This window comes from Eumetopias jubatus, unplaced genomic scaffold (assembly GCF_037043125.1).
Source record: "Eumetopias jubatus isolate StellerSeaLion01/CBP00866 unplaced genomic scaffold, mEumJub1_p1.0 scaffold_15, whole genome shotgun sequence".
In the NCBI taxonomy this organism is placed as follows: domain Eukaryota; kingdom Metazoa; phylum Chordata; class Mammalia; order Carnivora; family Otariidae; genus Eumetopias; species Eumetopias jubatus.
This window is the reverse complement of record NW_028274821.1, coordinates 63,822,276-63,838,380: the sequence shown is the minus strand read 5'-3', so window position 1 is coordinate 63,838,380 and position 16,105 is coordinate 63,822,276. Positions and strand designations below refer to the sequence as shown.

The window sequence follows — 16,105 nt, the reverse complement described above, 5'->3', positions numbered from 1 at the left end:
TTCTTTCTTCCCTGCATTGTGCCTTTCGTGGTGTATCTAAAAAGCCATCACCGTACTTAAGGTCATTTAGGTTTTTCCTCCTGTGTTATCTTCTAAGCCAACTATAGTTTTGTATTTTGCATTTTACATTAAGGTCTGTTATCCATTCTGAGTTAATTGTGAAGAGTCTAGATTTATTTGCATACGGATTGTTAAAGCACCATTTATTGGAAGGTCTATCTTTGTTTCATTGTCAAAGATCACTTGACTATGTGGGTCTGTCTATTGCTGGATTCTCTATTCTGTTCCATTAATCTCTTTGTTCTTTCACCAATATTGTAGTATCTTGATTACTGTAGCTGCATAGTAATTTATGAAGTTGGGTAGTGTCAGTCCCTTAACTTTGTTCTTTTCCTTTAATATTGTATTGGCTGTTCTGGGTTTTTTGTCTGTCTAAATAAACTTCAGAATCAATTTGTTTATACCACAAAATGATTTACTGGGATTTTGATTGGATTTACATTGAATCTGTAGATCAAGTTGGGAAGAACTGACATCATGACATTATTGAATCTTTCTATCCCATGAACATGAAATACCTTCGTTTATTTAATTCTTCGATTTCATTCATCAAATTTTTGTAGTTTTCCTCATACAGATCTTGTACATATTTTGTTAGGTTTATATCTAAGTATTTCTGTTTTTTGGGGTGCTAATATAAATTTAATTTCAAATTCCACTTGTTCATTGCTGGTATTTGGAAAGTGATGGACTTTTATATATTCACACTGTATCCTGTAACCTTGCTGTAATTACTTATTAGTTCCAGGAATTTTTTTTGTCAGTTGTTTAAGATTTCCTACATAGACAGTCATGTCATTTATGAACAAAGACCAACAAGTGAATTTTAAAGTTTATAGATAATGTATTTTTTATCTCTGCTTTTTTCTTTAACTTTTTTTTTTAAGTAACCCCTATACCCAACTTGGGGCTCGAACCCACAACCCCAGGATCAAGAGTTGCATGCTCTACCAACTGAGGCAGCCAGGCGCCCCTTCTTTATCTTAAACATATTTATAGTAATAGTTGTTTTAAAGTTCTTATCTGCTAATTCTGTCATGTCATTATGTTGATTAGTTTAAGAGAGGTGGGCTGTATTGTCTCGTTTTTACCTTTTGTAGTATTGGTTGATGATTGTTGAGAGACTGCCAGGCAGGCTCCCTTCTGAGCCAGGAGCCCAACACGGGGCTCAATCCCAGGACTGTGGGACCATGACCCGAGCCAAAGGCAGACCCTTAACCGACTGAGCCACTCACGTGCCCCTAAAGAACTTTATGGACTGTTTGACATAATGCCCATGGCCCATATTTTAGTTTGTAGGTCTTACAAACAAGCATTCCGGTTATATAACTATAATCTAGTCATCAAAATCAGGAAATTAAGATTGGTATGTTATTGTTATTTAATCCTCAAATATCAATCCTGTTTTGCTAGTTGTCCCAATAATTTTTTGTTGTTTTGTTTTCTTAAAGTAAGCTCTATGCCCTGTATGGGGCTTGAACCTCATGACCCTGAGATCAAGAGTCACATGTTCTGCTGGGATTTTGATTGGATTTGCATTGACTCTATAGATCAAGTTGGGAATAGCAAAAGAAAACACTCCAAATTATTCGTAGCATTCAGGTGTAATGTCTGTTTCATCTCCTTCAGTTTGGTATAGTTCCTCAGTCTTTCCTGGTCTTTTGTTGACCTTGATACTTTGAAGAACAGTGGGACAGTTATTTTGTAAAATTTTCCTTCCATTTGGGTTTGTGTTCCCTCATGGTTAGATTCAGGCTATACAAATTTGGTAGGAATATGACACAAGTGTTGCTGTGGTTTTCTGATTGCATCCTGTCAGGTGGTGCTTGGTTTCAATTTGTTCCATTAGATAGATCCTCGCTTTGATCTCTTGATTAAGTGCTGTCTGCCCCACTTCTCCGCTCTTTACTTTTTCTCCTTTATAATTAATAATTTATGAGGAGATATTTTGAAACAGTGTTAATCCCAGTCATTTTTTATTAGTCTTTATTTGTTTATTTGTGTTAGTATGGTTTCCTATTTTACTCAGTGAGTCACTATAAAATTTAGTGGCTTCTTTGTTCTTTTGACCTGTGCTCATTTTTTTCTTAGTACTTCCTTACTTTCTTGTACCACAGATTGTTCTAGATTTATACTTAATTTTCCCTGTTCCAGCCCTGTAATCAGGTTTTTTTTTTTTAAAGAAGCCCAATTTTCCATTAAGTGGAGAATGGTATTTTGGAAACCAACCTCAGGACTCTGGGTGTGGTCCTTGCTATTGGACCTTGGTGCTCCCAGACTGTCATGGACAGAAATCAGCAGTTTAACACCACAGGGTTCATTCTAGTTGTCTTCTTTTCCTCTTGTACCTGCCCTTTCTGAAGGTGAGAATCTTGGCTTCCATTATACTTAATATAATTTACTTGATCAATTTCTTTGTCTATAATTAATCTCCTTTTGGTGCCACCCCTGTCCATGCATGCATCTTCCTGACCCCATTTGAACTCCCAACTCATTGGGGACAGTCTGCCTCTTTATTCATGAATGGCCTTCCCTGGGTCACTGCATCTCTCCTGTCTACTCCAGTGCTGATGTTTACCTGATTCAGCCCAAACCAGTAGCTTTAGAACTGAATTGTTCTGGAAGGGAAAGGGGTGGTGGAAAGGAAGGGATTAAATGGTCATTTATTAGCAAATGGGCCTTTTCAAATGTGATTTATCCTTTATTAATGAAAATATTCAGTTTTGAAGTAGGACGATGGCATTAGAAATATGTTTTTACATTATTACTTAACAAGCATAAAAGAAAATAAAAATTGCCATGTGAAAACTCTGGGTGTTATTAATTTATAAGAGGTTTTATAGAGAAATAATGCATAGAGCTGTTGATTTTTCAGGGTTGATTGACAGTTCCCTTGAATTTAATTTGACTGTCCTCTTGCTAGAGGGATATTCTTTTTTTATGTTTTATTTTTTAATTTTTTAAATTAACATACAATGTATTATTTATTTCAGGGGTACAGGTCTGTGATTCATCAGTCTTACACAACACCCAGTGCCCTAGAGTGATACTCTTATTTCCACCAGCTTTGTCTTGTCTTCCCATGTGATTCTTTCACATATTTCACTTTTGGCATTGCATTCCATCCACTTCTGGAATTGTGTAATGATGTCTCTGAAGGACTTGATGTGTCCTTTCTTCCTCTTGTTTCCTTGAGAACTTAGAAAATTAAAAATACTAAGGATTTGACTCCCACTTTCCTTTTATTTTCTTTTCCTGTGGACTGTTCTCTTCCTTTTTACCTTTGGAGGGGAATAGGAGGCAGCATTATAAATAATTTGAACAGGATATTAGTAGTTTCTGGATCATAAGTGTTTTTCTGTGGTACATTTTTCTACTAAATGGAAAAAAGGCTTTTGTCAGCCCTTCGTTCACATCATTCAGATCTTTCTCTTTTAGCACTTATAATACAGTCTCTACCTTGGTGGATTGAAGCTACTTTTTTAGGGCTGTGAGAGAGGAGTTCTTCAGTCTTTCATTCCTGTGCCTGGCACCTGATAGGACTAGCTCAATGTCTAATATATGTTTAATTAATGAATTGTTTGGAAAATTAGCCCATATATGAGACTCGATTGTTTTACCTTTGACATTTGTATCTGTAGAATAATTTTTTGTTAAGTTTCCTGTTCTATGTAGGGCAAGTAGGTTTAAAAAAAGTCTGTAGAGCTTGTTTCTGACCTAAAATGTCCCGATTTGGTTACTGATTTTCTCCTTTTCTGACAGACAGTTTGTCACAGTTTCTTGGTTATCCCTGCCCGAAGCCAGAGCTTTGACATCCTGCAGAGTGCCATCAGTAAGCATTTGGTAAATATACGTATATCTTTTTGTTTGTTTTGTTTTGCTACCAAAAAAAGCATAGAGAATCCTTGGTTAATAGTGGGTTTGCCATAGGTGAGGAGAGAGTGAGTGTTCAGAATTCTAAGCTTAATAATTCCATGGACTCAGAGCATGATGCTCTGACAAGAACTGGGAAATCTTGATGTTTTTCCTGGCTGTTACTTACTAATTCTGAAACCTTGGGAAATTCCTTTTCCCCCCTAAAGGACCTTAGTTTCTCCATCTGCAATGAAGGGTTTTAAAATTATACCTTAGGTTCTTCTGACTTGTAATGCTTTAATTAACATGTACTTGGTATTGGTGTATTGGGAATCCAGAATCCAGACTGGGGTCTAAATTACACCTTAAAGATTTGGGTTCTAAAGTAGGGTTGTATCCTAACAGTTGGCTCAAGGCCTGGTCACTAGAAGCAGTGAGCTCAGCCTTGAGACTATTTTGTCTTCTGGACAGTTGGTGTTCTTGTTTCCATTGGGTATGCCTGGGTTTTTGCTTTTTAGCTTCCTCCAACATTTATACTTGGATCTCTGGCTTATTATGATGTATAGTGCAAGGGATGGCTCCCACATTTTATCTTCTAGGCACTCTCACTTGTTTGGGTAATTTTATAGGCACATTCCAACCCCCTTTTCTCCTTTAAAATGTTATTTTCCTTAAGTTGGAAGAATACTGTTTTGAATTCCCAGTACTCTTTTCTCTCGGCTGTCGAACTTCCAGTCCTTATGTGTTGTCTCTAAGGATCCCTCCCTTTTTTCTTTTCACCTCCCCTCCAGATATTTATGTCCTCCTTTGACTGCATTCATTATTCTAGTTAAAAGATCAACACAATAGTCATTCTTGGCCACTATATTCAGACAGCCTGATCAGAGCCTACAGCAGACTTTCATGATGACTCAACAGTAGTTCCCAGGAGATTTAAACTCTGCACATGTAACAGTTATAAGTTAGAGTCCACCTTAATGACAGTTTACAGTAGAGTCCAAATGAATACATATACCATGATGTCCCTTATCGAGGTTTTGGGGCAGTGAAGTAGTCAAGTGTTCAGTATAATGATGTCTTACCCCTGGGTGTTTTACTTAGTCATGTCTGAATGAGTAGCTAAATTAAAGGGAAGGGGAAGGCTAATTGTAAAATGAACTCTGGTGTGTACATTTAATTACCTGGGGTGGAGGTGGTGCCAGATATTAGAGTTTTCTAGTCCGAAGAATCTAATAAAGATCATGTAAATGTGATTGTTGGTATCAAGATTTCGGGGGGGGGGGCATGAGATAATCCTTTTAAATGATGGTATTTCTGACCATCAGAAATTGTAACGTCTTGAAAATTTTAGTAGACTTTGTCATGGAGGGGGAGGCAGTGGATTAAATTAATAGTATTTCTTGAGTTGGCATGCTTTCAAAGTTATTTAATGTAGTAATTGAATGCTTAAGGGAAAACGGGACCTTAAGGTATGGCAGGTGGCATGTATTATGTATGTACTGTTTTTCAGTGGAAGTGATGTTAGGTTAACTCTCCAGTTAATGGGGTTTGGTTTTAACCAGGAGAGAGGACTGTTGTGAAGAGGTCATTAATCTCATTTTTCTCTGCCTAGGTTGGGTTGACTGTAATTCCTGACAGTACAGCTGGCTGTGTTTTGGGTGTTATCTGTAAGCTCCTGGATCATACGTGTGTACTTAGTGAGACTCTCCTGCCATTTCTGGCTTCTTGTTGCTACAGTCTTCTTTATTTTCTGCTCACTTTAGAGAAAGGAGAAGCAGAACATCTAAGAAAGAGGTAATAGTTTTTGTATTCTTCAACTTTAATTTTTTTTCTCTCTACCTCCCCCAACCAAATAAGAGTAAATAAAATTTAAGAAATTAAAACAAAAACAGTCAAAATTAGATTTGGGAAATATCCTAAATTCTCTTTCAGAATTTGTGTAAACCTAACTGGCGTTTTCTTTTTTTTTCATAAATTCCCATTGTATTGTGATGAGAATTTTTAGCTTTTGTTTTTTCCTTTAAGCTAGAAATTTGAAAAATTAGATGGTATAAAGTTTCTTTGGGAGCTTTCCTTTTAATGTTGCTATAGGTCTAGCAAGAAAAGAAATTCTATCTACGTTTAGAAGAATGCACTTGTTAATAAGTACAAGCCTTTGTATTTTGTTTTGGGCTTCGTTAGAGCTAACCAGAGTAGAATTTTTAAGTTCTTGGATTTAAGGAAGTTTTTCTAAGATGCTAGTGTTATGTATTAGTTATACTTTAGCTCTTATATAATACAGCTCTTATATATTAGCTCTTCAGACTAAAGGTTCTGGCATAGTTTGGAATATTTCACTTTAATTTAAAAAAGTATTCTCATGCTATGTTCTTATTGGTATGCCTGTTAAAATTTTTTATAGAAATCTAGATTTTATGGAAATAACAGATTTTTAAAAATCTAATATCAATATAAGAAAATAATTGTTCTATTGCCTGTTAACATTTTGATATTTTTCTAGTTTTTTTAACTTTTCACATACATAAAAATAAATGTATATATGTATGAAACATTTATATACTTTAAAGAGTCTAAGTATAAACTGAACATCCATTTAACCTATCTCCAGGTTCAGAAATAGAACGTCCTCAGCACACACCTTGTGTACCCTCTACAGTTACCTTTCCTACATACCCCAGAGATCACTTTTGTGTGTTAAATAACAAAAATTCAACTTAGTAAGTTTTAAAGATCTAATTGGTTTTATTAATTGATTCATTAATTGGGCAGCATTACATCTGGCGAGTAGAGGGGAGCTCTCAAGGGCTGTAGAAAAGGAAGGGTTTTTGAAAGTAGATAGGGAGTGGGAAAAAGGAAATTATTAGCAAAGAATCCATCGTTTAGGCAGGGTAGCCCTCCCAAGGGGAATAGAAGGGGTCTATCAGTAAATTTTTCCTTGTGCTGATCAGAAAGTTCCCATGTTGACTGGTTAAAGGTTACATTTCTGGGGAGCTGAAACTGCAGTTAGGTATTAAGTCTTGGTTTGCTGACTTGGGGCCTTCACCTAAGTGATGCCATTTTGAGCCTGGGGTTTTGTTTTTAACTTGTGTTAGTCATTTCCTTGCCTTTTTATTAAAAATTTTATGTGCATTTGTAAACAATACAATTTTGTTTTGCATGTTTTAAGAATTTTATATAAAGGGGATAGTACTATATTTTTTGTGATTTGTCATCATTTGTGAGTCATTCATGTTGATTCAGAAATTTATTTCATTTTTGTTTCTCTGTATCAGGGCTTAAGCAAACTTCTTTCTCTGAAGAATTAGATAGTAAATATTGTAGGTTTTTCATGCCATATAAAGTCTCTTGTCAGAACTATTCAACACTGCCCTGGCAATAGGAAAGCAGCAACAGAGAACATGTAAATGAATGGGTGTGGCTGTTTCAGTAACACTGTTTATAAATACGGGATGTGAGTATGATTGGTTGTGATCCATCCAGTACCCTTGACCTACAGTATTTTGTTACATGAATGTGCAGTAACTTACCATTTTACTGTCAACATATATTTAGATTTTTTTTTTTTTTTTGCTAAATGTGTATGTTGAAAATGGATTTTGTTGGGGTGCCTGGGTGGCTCAGTCGTTAAGCGTCTGCCTTCTGCTCAGGTCATGATCCCAGGGTCCTGGGATCAAGCCCCCCATTGGGCTCCCTGCTCCGCAGGAAGCCTGCTTCTCCCTCTCCCACTCCCCCGGCTTGTGTTCCTTCTCTCGCTGTGTCTCTCTCTGTCAAATAAGTAAAAAATAAAAATAAAAAATAAAATGGATTTTGTTGTAAATAGACTCTAAAATTGACACATAAATACAGATTTGCAGATTTTCTTGCATATCATCAGACTTTTGGTCTCATAGCTCAAGAAAAGGCTTTTATAAATCCCAAGGAACTTCTTAGGGTTCAAAAATGTTATAATAAGAGTCCCCATTTATGAAATATGTATGTTGCTATTTGTTATTTCCTGTCATTGAAATATAGCCCCTTTACTGAGTACTTTGATGAGAAGTTTTAAAGATCTTTTATAAGTTCTTAGGGAGAAACATCCCACTTTTGACTTTCTGTGGCTGGATGGAACAAAATTCAGTGTATGAAATATTTTTTGCCTGTTTAAAATTTAAATGTTTTATGCTAGGTTGGTATTTCCAGGACTCTTAGTATCTCTCGAGGTGACATTACTTAGTCACAAGGATGTGTTGCCATCCAGAGTGGTAATGTGCTTAAATTCCCTTTTGGGCTACTCCTACCCTCCCTGAGAAGGTGTTTGTAAGGTTATAAATAATGAGAATGTCAGTCAAATTACTAGGCTTTGATTTCTCAAGAGCTGGCCAAAACATCAGGCTTGACCACTCAGTTTGAGTTGTTAAAAACCGTGGCCACTGGACTTTGAAGAAACCATACTGTCGTCTTCTGGACTCATTGTTAGTAATGGAAAAATCTGCTGTCATTGAACCCTCCTGGTTGTAGGTAGTCTATTCTCTGCGGTTTTACTGTTTTCTCCTTAACTTTGTGGTGTTGCAGATCAAGGTGTGTCCTAATGTAGGTTTGTTATTACCTGCTTCTTGAGACTTAGTGCACTCTTTGATCTGAAGACTGGGTGTTTTTCCTTCAGGTCTGGGAAGTGCTATTACTATTTCTGTTACCTCCCGTTTTTCTCTCCTCTCCTACAGCCTCCTTTAAACGAAGGGAGCTTCTCAATCTGTCTTCTGTCTCTGAACATCTTCCACTCTGCTGTATGTTTTATTTAACTCTACTGAGTTTTAACATCAGCTCTATTCTTTTCTTAGGTCTGTTGGGGTTTTTACTTGGCTTTTTGTCATTGTTTTTTCCTGATTATTTGGTATTAAAGTTCCTGTCAGTTTGTTCTGTTTTTTCTTTTATTCTCTGGTATGGGAATTCTCCCTTATGTAGGGGAGCAGGTGAGGCTCTGGAGATTGTTTTTCATGGGGTTGAACAAACTCATGGTTTGGATTGTATACCTTTTCTCTGAGTGCATCTTTTGTGAGAGTTCTGTGCAGATTATGGAGACCTCCCTACGGGTCAGTTTTACATGTGCATTGTTCTGCCTTCCAGCTATACACAGGGAGCCCAGTTCTAGCTCCCTGCCTCCCACACCTAGGGCCTAAAGTCTCAGCTTCCAATACTAAGCTGTTGAAAACCCAGCCCTAAAATCCCCACATCCAGTTCTGTACCTCTGTTGGGGTATCTTTATATGACTTCTGTAATGGTTTCTGGCACCTAGAGATTTCACACATTCTGGCTTTTGAGCTTGGCTGTGTACTTTTTTTTAAAAGTATTTTATCTGTATTTCTCTGTGTTGGGGGTAGAAGGGGAGGTTGCTGTTACTTGATTGGAATATGTCAGGAGTTTGTGGAGTTATCTGAACTGCCCCCCCCTTTTTTAAGATTTTATTTATTTATTAGAGAGCTAGAGAGAGAGAGAACAAGTAGGCAGAGCAGCAGGACGAGGGAGAGGGAGAAGCAGGCTCTCCGCTGAGCAGGGAGCCCGACATGAGCCTCAATCCCAGATCCCTGGGATCATGACCTGAGCCGAAGGCAGCCGCTTAACCGATTGAACCACCCAGGCGCCCCGTGAACTCCTGAAAATTGTATGCAAAATACTGAACTTTCATCAGTTTCTTTAGAGTGATTTTTAGAACTACAGCTTTGAGTTCTGAAACCTCAATTTCATTGGTCCCAGTTCTTTTTTTTTTTTAATTTGAGAGTGCGCATGTGCATAAGAGAGAGCAGGAGTTCCGGGGGCGGGGCGGGGGGCAGAGGCAGAAGGAGAAGCAGACTCCTCCTTGAGCAGGAAGCCAGCTGCAGGGCTCCATCCCTGTACTCTGAGATCATGACCTGAGCCGAAGGCAGACGCCTAAACGACTGAGCCACCCAGGCGACCCCCAGTTCTGTCCTTTAAACACTTGTAGAATGCGTACACTTAGAATGAGTACACTCATGACAACTCTTAGAAAACCCTAGGAATGGCTATTCATACGGTATTTCTCCCATTGCTTGTGGTACCCAGGTCTCTTGTATTTCTTTTTGGCTTGACAGTTTTAATTGTGTGTCTTAAGGTGGAGTTCTAAACTTTATTGATCCATTCACTAAACTTATATTTAGGATTGTATAGAATCTGAGCCCTTTAGCACAGTTTTGATTAGCAATTATTTGAAATCCACTTGAGGTAAAATAGAAAATGGATATTGGACCATTATAGGGGTAACTTAGAAAACTCAAGGGCTAGGAATGTGGAAGCAGGAATTGAAACTCGTTAGGAACCAAAGTAGTTATCTCTACATTTTCTTCTAGATTGTGTAGTCTTTATCTCTGTGCCTTGCCTCCTTATTAGCTGTGTGTGCAGTCTGGCTTTTTTCTCCTTGCACGTGGTTCTCCTAACCTGGCTATGCATGAGTCAACAGGCTGAATAGAGTCTCCAATAAGAGGATCTGGTTGGCTTAGAATGGATTCAGTATCCATCTTTGATGCAGTTGCTGTGTATGAAGTTGGGGAGGTTGATCACATTGTGAAAGGACTGCTGCTTCTACATCTGAAGGTCGTCAGGTTCTCTGAAGGATTTGGGGACTAGGAGGATTATGCACTCGTGATAGAGAATCTGTGATAGACTAAGGTCGGGGCCTTTAACAGCCAGTGGACTCTTTATTGCTCCATTTAATTGATACTCTTCTAGATTGTGGTTAGGCTAGCTGCAAGTCCACCTACCTTTATCATAAAACATTTTTGTTCCTGCTCTATAACAATACCAAGAGAATGATGCTTACTAAAATTTGGATTTATTATTTCTGGCCTTTCATGACCTAGTAATGCAGTAACAGTCCCCTAACTGGCTCCTTTCTGAAATCTATTTTGTTTCCTTGTGAGCACCTTTCTTCACAAATCTGCCCACTTTAAAACACTGAAGAGGCTCAGAATTCAATTCACAGTCTTAAAGTTTCGTGAAGTTTTGTTTTGTATGTTTGTTTTTAAGATTTTATTTTAGAGCATGCGAGAGAGCACACTTGAGAGCAGTGGGAGGGGGAAAGAATCTCAGACTCTGTGACCCTAAGTGTGGAGCCCAATGTGGGTCTCAGTCGCACAACCCTGAGATCATGGCCTGAGCCGAAACCAAGAGTTGGACACTTAACCAACTGAGCCACCTAGGTGCCCCTGTTGTTGTTTAACGTAAACTCTAACCCCATCATGGGGCTCGAACTCAAGACCCTGAGATTAAGAGTTGCATGCTCTACTGACTGAGCCAGGCACCCATTTTTTTTTTTCTTTTTATCAGTGGGATAGTCTTACTCTTGATTATTGATGTTGTATAATAGTTGAATAATGTTCAGTGGTAGAGAACAGTGTGCATATATAGATTATTCTGTTCTTTGGCTAATTCTCTGTTCTATATGATCACCAGGGCTTTACGAATGTCCTCTTAAGCCCAGGAAAGTGCTGATTGCTAGGCTTCCTAGAACTCATTCAACTGGGGGAGAGTACCTGGTTCTTCATTGGATTTGCTTAAAATTAGCTCTGATGAAACCCAGTTACTAGTTTTGATTTGTGGAGTTTTATCAGAAAACACCAGGTTTTTTTTTTTTAAATTTTTATTTATTTTTTTAAAAGATTTTATTTGACAGAGACAGCGAGAGAGGGAACATAAGCAGGGGGAATGGGAGAGGGAGAAGCAGGTTTCCCGCAGAGCAGGGAGCCCGATGCAGGGCTTGATCCCAGGACCCCGGGATCATGACCTGAGCTGAAGGCAGATGCTTAATGACTGAGCCACATTTCTTAAAAGGACATTTCTCAGTTTTAGGAAATATGGAAAGAGTACTTTTTCTGTGTGTGTTGGTTCTCTGACTCATTTTTGTCTGTTGTTGTAGGGACAAGCTGTGGGGGGTCTGTGTCTCCATCCTGGCTCTCCTGCCTCGAGTCCTCAGGTTGATGCTGCAGAGCCTGCGGGTGAACAGAGCTGGGCCTGAGGAGCTGCCTGTTGTGGGCCAGCTGCTTCGCCTGCTGCTTCAGCATGCACCCCTCAGGACTCATATGTTAACCAATGCCATCTTGGTGCAGCAGATCATCAAGAATATCACGGTAAGAAGTGTGGAACAGGGCTTTGTACTATTAGTACTAGAAAAAGGATTCCTGGGCAGGGCATGGGGTGTTGCTCTTGGGAGGCTAGGTCTCCTGTGCATTGACTGACTCCTGGAATTGAGCCCACTTTGGTGATTTCCCAGGGCTTCCCCTGATGACTAGCACCTGCCACTTAACCAGGGGGAGGTCTTTGATCTAGGGTCCATAATAAAAGCCATAAAGTAGTCAAATTGAATTAAGGTGGCAGGCAGCTTAGTTAGAAGAGGTACAGGCATCAGAGTCACTCTTACCAGGATTCTGATTAACTGTGATAGTTTGGCATGGTTTTTAAACCTGTCAGTTATTTTACCTAGCTGTAAATACCAACTCATTGAGTTTTGGTAACCATAAAATGAGACCATTCAAGTATAGTTTTTAGTGTAACTGACATTAAGTTCTCAACAAATGTTAGCTGTCATTAAAAAAATTATTTAGCAGGAATAAACTACAACTAATTTCAAGTCACTTAGTTCACTGTAAGAGGAAGTTGTGAAATTGTAGGTTTCAGCTTTGTCTAATGGTTGGTTCTGTGTTTGCAGGGGCATCTCTAGGATTCCTTTAGTGTTTTTGGTTTGGAAGAGTTAGAGGTTTTTTTCATGTAGGTATTCGGGGCTTTATTAGTTAATATATGTAGTAATACTTCAGAGTAATAGAACTTAACTAGATATATATAACACAGGTTCTTGTTCTGAATTTTCTCAGTAGCCTTCTAGAAGTAATGGAAGAGGCATCAGAGTAATTCAGAAATAGAAGGGAAGAACAGTCAAGAATTTGGATTATTCTGAGGTTGGAGAATTAGCCCACCTCTGTAGGGAAGAGAATGACAGAAATTGTCAGTTGGCCTTGTAGAATTTTTCTCACTTGATGTTAGTGCAAAGATTGTAAGACCTTGCCATGCCAAGGGGAGGAAGTCCAGAGTGTAGAGATGGTTGATGGTGAAATTTCTTTAGTTCCTGTCAGTATTTGAGAGGGAACAGATGAAACCAGAAACTGGTGTACTGCTTGTACTTGGGGGTGTGACTAGGAATTTTCACTGCCATTGCCCAATTAAGAAATCTCCATTTCCAATAAGATTTCCTATGGTGATGGATAGATGGAAGATGAGGTGCAGTGGTTCTGAGATCTCATTTGGGTTTGAAAAATACTGTCAGATAGCATAACAATTTTGATACAATTCTCAAATTACTCTTGTTTTTCTCTGCAGACATTGAAGAGTGGAGGTATTCAGGAACAATGGCTCACAGACTTACATTATTGCTTCAATGTGTATATCACTGGGCATCCCCAGGGGCCCAGTGCACTGAGTACAGTCTATTGAGTACAGTAAGAGGCTTCGTGGTACCTCCTGTTTGCAATTGTTTATTCACATCTAATTTTGAAGAGAGACTGATGTAATGTTTGTCATTAAAGCTGAACTTTTAAAGTAGTTGTTTATGAACCTTCCTTTGCACTAGTAGGAAAACACAGGCTGGCTTCTTGGACTAGTACATGATACTTGGTTACAGGTGGTTAGTGTATTTTGCATTTCATAGGAACTAAATATTTACAAAATACAAAGTGATAATATAGTACCTTCTATTTTATGTGCCAAGAAAGTAGCAAAATCTTTGTGTGGTCTCAGCTCCAGTTCATTCAGACAGCAACAGAAACCAGTTTTTTTATTTGGGAACAGTTGCCCTTACCCATCATGACATTCAGCTTCTCACTATGGAGTCCTATTATGTACAGCAGTTTTCTATCCCTCTATGCAGGAGCAAGATTTCAAGATAGTGCTACAGTTGTTTGGGGTTTTCCTATACCTAAATGGTACTTGGTTTGATCTAGTTAATTCTTTTAAAAGTACTGTCTACTAATGATCCGTTATAGTTCTTTTAAAATTACAAGCTAGATAGCAATTTTATTGACCCTTGTACAATGCTGGGGGAGGGTTAGGGGGTACCGACACCTGACACCCACCCCCCACCCCGGTCAGAAAATCCATGTATAAAATTTGATTCCCCCAAATCTTTACTACCAATATCCTACTGTTGACCAGAAGCCTTACTGATAATCAGTTTACACATATTTTGTTATATGTATTAGATTCTAATTCTTAAAATAAAGCAAGCTAGAGAAAAGAACACATTTGCAGTACTACGGCTGTATTTATCGATACCATATGTATTGGGAAAAAAAAACCACGTTCAGTGGATCAACACAAACCTGGTTGTTCAAGGGTCACCTGTATTCATTATTTTCATAACTATGAAATAATTACCTTAATTTTTTACAGTTTGCTAATTGTTAACACTTTATTGCTTCTTAATCTCTTACTGTCAAGACAGGGTTGGCAGTAATTTTAAAATGGAAGTGGTCCTAGAAATATTTGAGCCTAGTATGTCACTGTTTCATCCTGCTGTTTACATTCCTACAGTAACTTTGCTCTTAAAAATGTGAAAAAGCCTATGATCACTGGATTGTATTTATGCCAGGTGTTCTTAGAGTTAAAATGTGTGTAGTTTTAGGACAGTTTCCCAGCCAGTAGGAAGGGCATTCTGACAAGATTGCTCACCTGTACAGGTCAGTCAGAAAATAAAAGAAAATGGTAAGGCCTGAAGTGGTACCTTATGCATGAATGGTCTGGTCTGTAAACCTCCCCAGTTGATTTCTCGCTGCTGTGATACTGCTGGTGCTCAGCAGCAACCTGAGGCCTTCATAGGCTAACACGGGAACTGTAAAATGGAAGGAATCAACAAGGTGCCTATTACTGTCTTACAGGTTTTTTTTTTGTTTTTTGACAGCACAAGCAGGGGGAGTGGGAGAGGGATAAGCAGACTCCCCGCTGAGCAGGAGCCTGACAAAGGGCTCCATCCCTGGACTTGGAGATCATGACTCGAGCAAAAGGCAAACGCTTAACTGACTGAGTCACCCAGGTGCCCCAAGATTTATATATTTTAGAGAAAGAGAGTGGGTGGCGGGAGGGGAGGGGGTAGAGGGAAGGGGAGAGACTCTCCAGCAGACTCTCCCCTGAGTATGGAGCCCAATGCAGGTCCTGGAGATCGTGACCTCAGCTGAAGGCAGACGCTTAACCGACAGAGCCACCCAGGTGCCACTTGTCTTAACAATTCTTAAATGTAAATTCTGGGTCATGATTCTGGTCTAAAATTTAAAACTGATAATGTTGGAATAAGATTAGACTGGAGAAAAGTAGTGAAATGAAGAAGATGGTTGCTATATAACAGGCTCCTCCCCACCCATCTCATCTTGGTTCTTTGCCAGGGCCAAAAACCCAGGGCTGCCCTAGCTGGCTGGCAGAAATCTCATGTTAGTGCTCATGTTATGAGTTTTACTTAGACTTTACTGTTAATTATAAGTTCTACTTTATAGCCGTACTGCCTGAATGGAAGGTAGACAGCCAGGAAGCTTTCCACAGGCACAGTGTACCGTGGTCCTTGTAGCACAGGCTAAGAAGAACAGAGAGCGAGAACATCTGGATATGGTCATTCAGTTGTTACCACGTTTTCAGGCCACTAAGGCTTCAGGCATGAGGATTAATACTGTCTCAAGATGTAAAACATAATCAGCAGAGAATCAGAACTCTGCACTAGCTATTCCAGCTACCCCGGAAACAGTCTTCCTCCAGAGGTGGTCGAGGCTTTATTTTGGGTTTTGATTGAGTAGCTGATTGCAGGTTATAAGAAAAATTCTTTGATCTTCCACTGTTCTCAAGGAGGTGTATACACTGCAAGTTGCTCACTGTTAAAAGCAAATATCAGAGTTAATCAGGTTATTAATTTTAATACCTCAGAGTTCATTACTGGTGAGGAAGAAGGATTTAGATACGGGCTATCCATGGGGCTGGTAGGGTGATGGCCAGTTTGTCGTAGAGACAGGATGACTTATTTGCCTTGCATTTTCCAACATCCTCCACGACACATGACCTCTCTTAAAGGAAAAACCGTGACTGGAAGGGGCCAGGGGCTTGAGCTGTGACTGGGGCCTCGGTCTTCAGTCTGTCTGGAGTAACTGGGATAGCTCCCTCTGTGCTTTTAACA

The 16,105-nt window shown here is 39.0% G+C and overlaps 2 protein-coding genes across 4 annotated transcripts in view; one reads left to right on the top strand and one right to left on the bottom strand.

The window, feature by feature from the left end:
- TEX10 (testis expressed 10) overlaps positions 1-13,494 on the top strand; it is a 54,414-nt gene extending 40,920 nt beyond the window's left edge. Inside the window, exons 12-15 of the mRNA XM_028108726.2 lie at positions 3,823-3,903; positions 5,528-5,709; positions 11,822-12,032; positions 13,276-13,494. Of these exons, the coding sequence (XP_027964527.1) occupies positions 3,823-3,903; positions 5,528-5,709; positions 11,822-12,032; positions 13,276-13,389 (588 nt within the window). The 3' untranslated portion in view covers positions 13,390-13,494. The remainder of the gene's footprint in view (positions 1-3,822; positions 3,904-5,527; positions 5,710-11,821; positions 12,033-13,275) is intronic.
- A 208-nt stretch (positions 13,495-13,702) lies between these two features.
- INVS (inversin) overlaps positions 13,703-16,105 on the bottom strand; it is a 162,841-nt gene continuing 160,438 nt past the window's right edge. For 2 of the 3 annotated variants that reach the window (XM_028108782.2, XM_028108784.2), the window contains one exon: positions 13,703-15,806. In XM_028108782.2, the coding sequence (XP_027964583.1) occupies positions 15,655-15,806 (152 nt within the window). In that variant the 3' untranslated portion in view covers positions 13,703-15,654. The remainder of the gene's footprint in view (positions 15,807-16,105) is intronic. The other variant, XM_028108783.1, reaches the window with a different exon arrangement.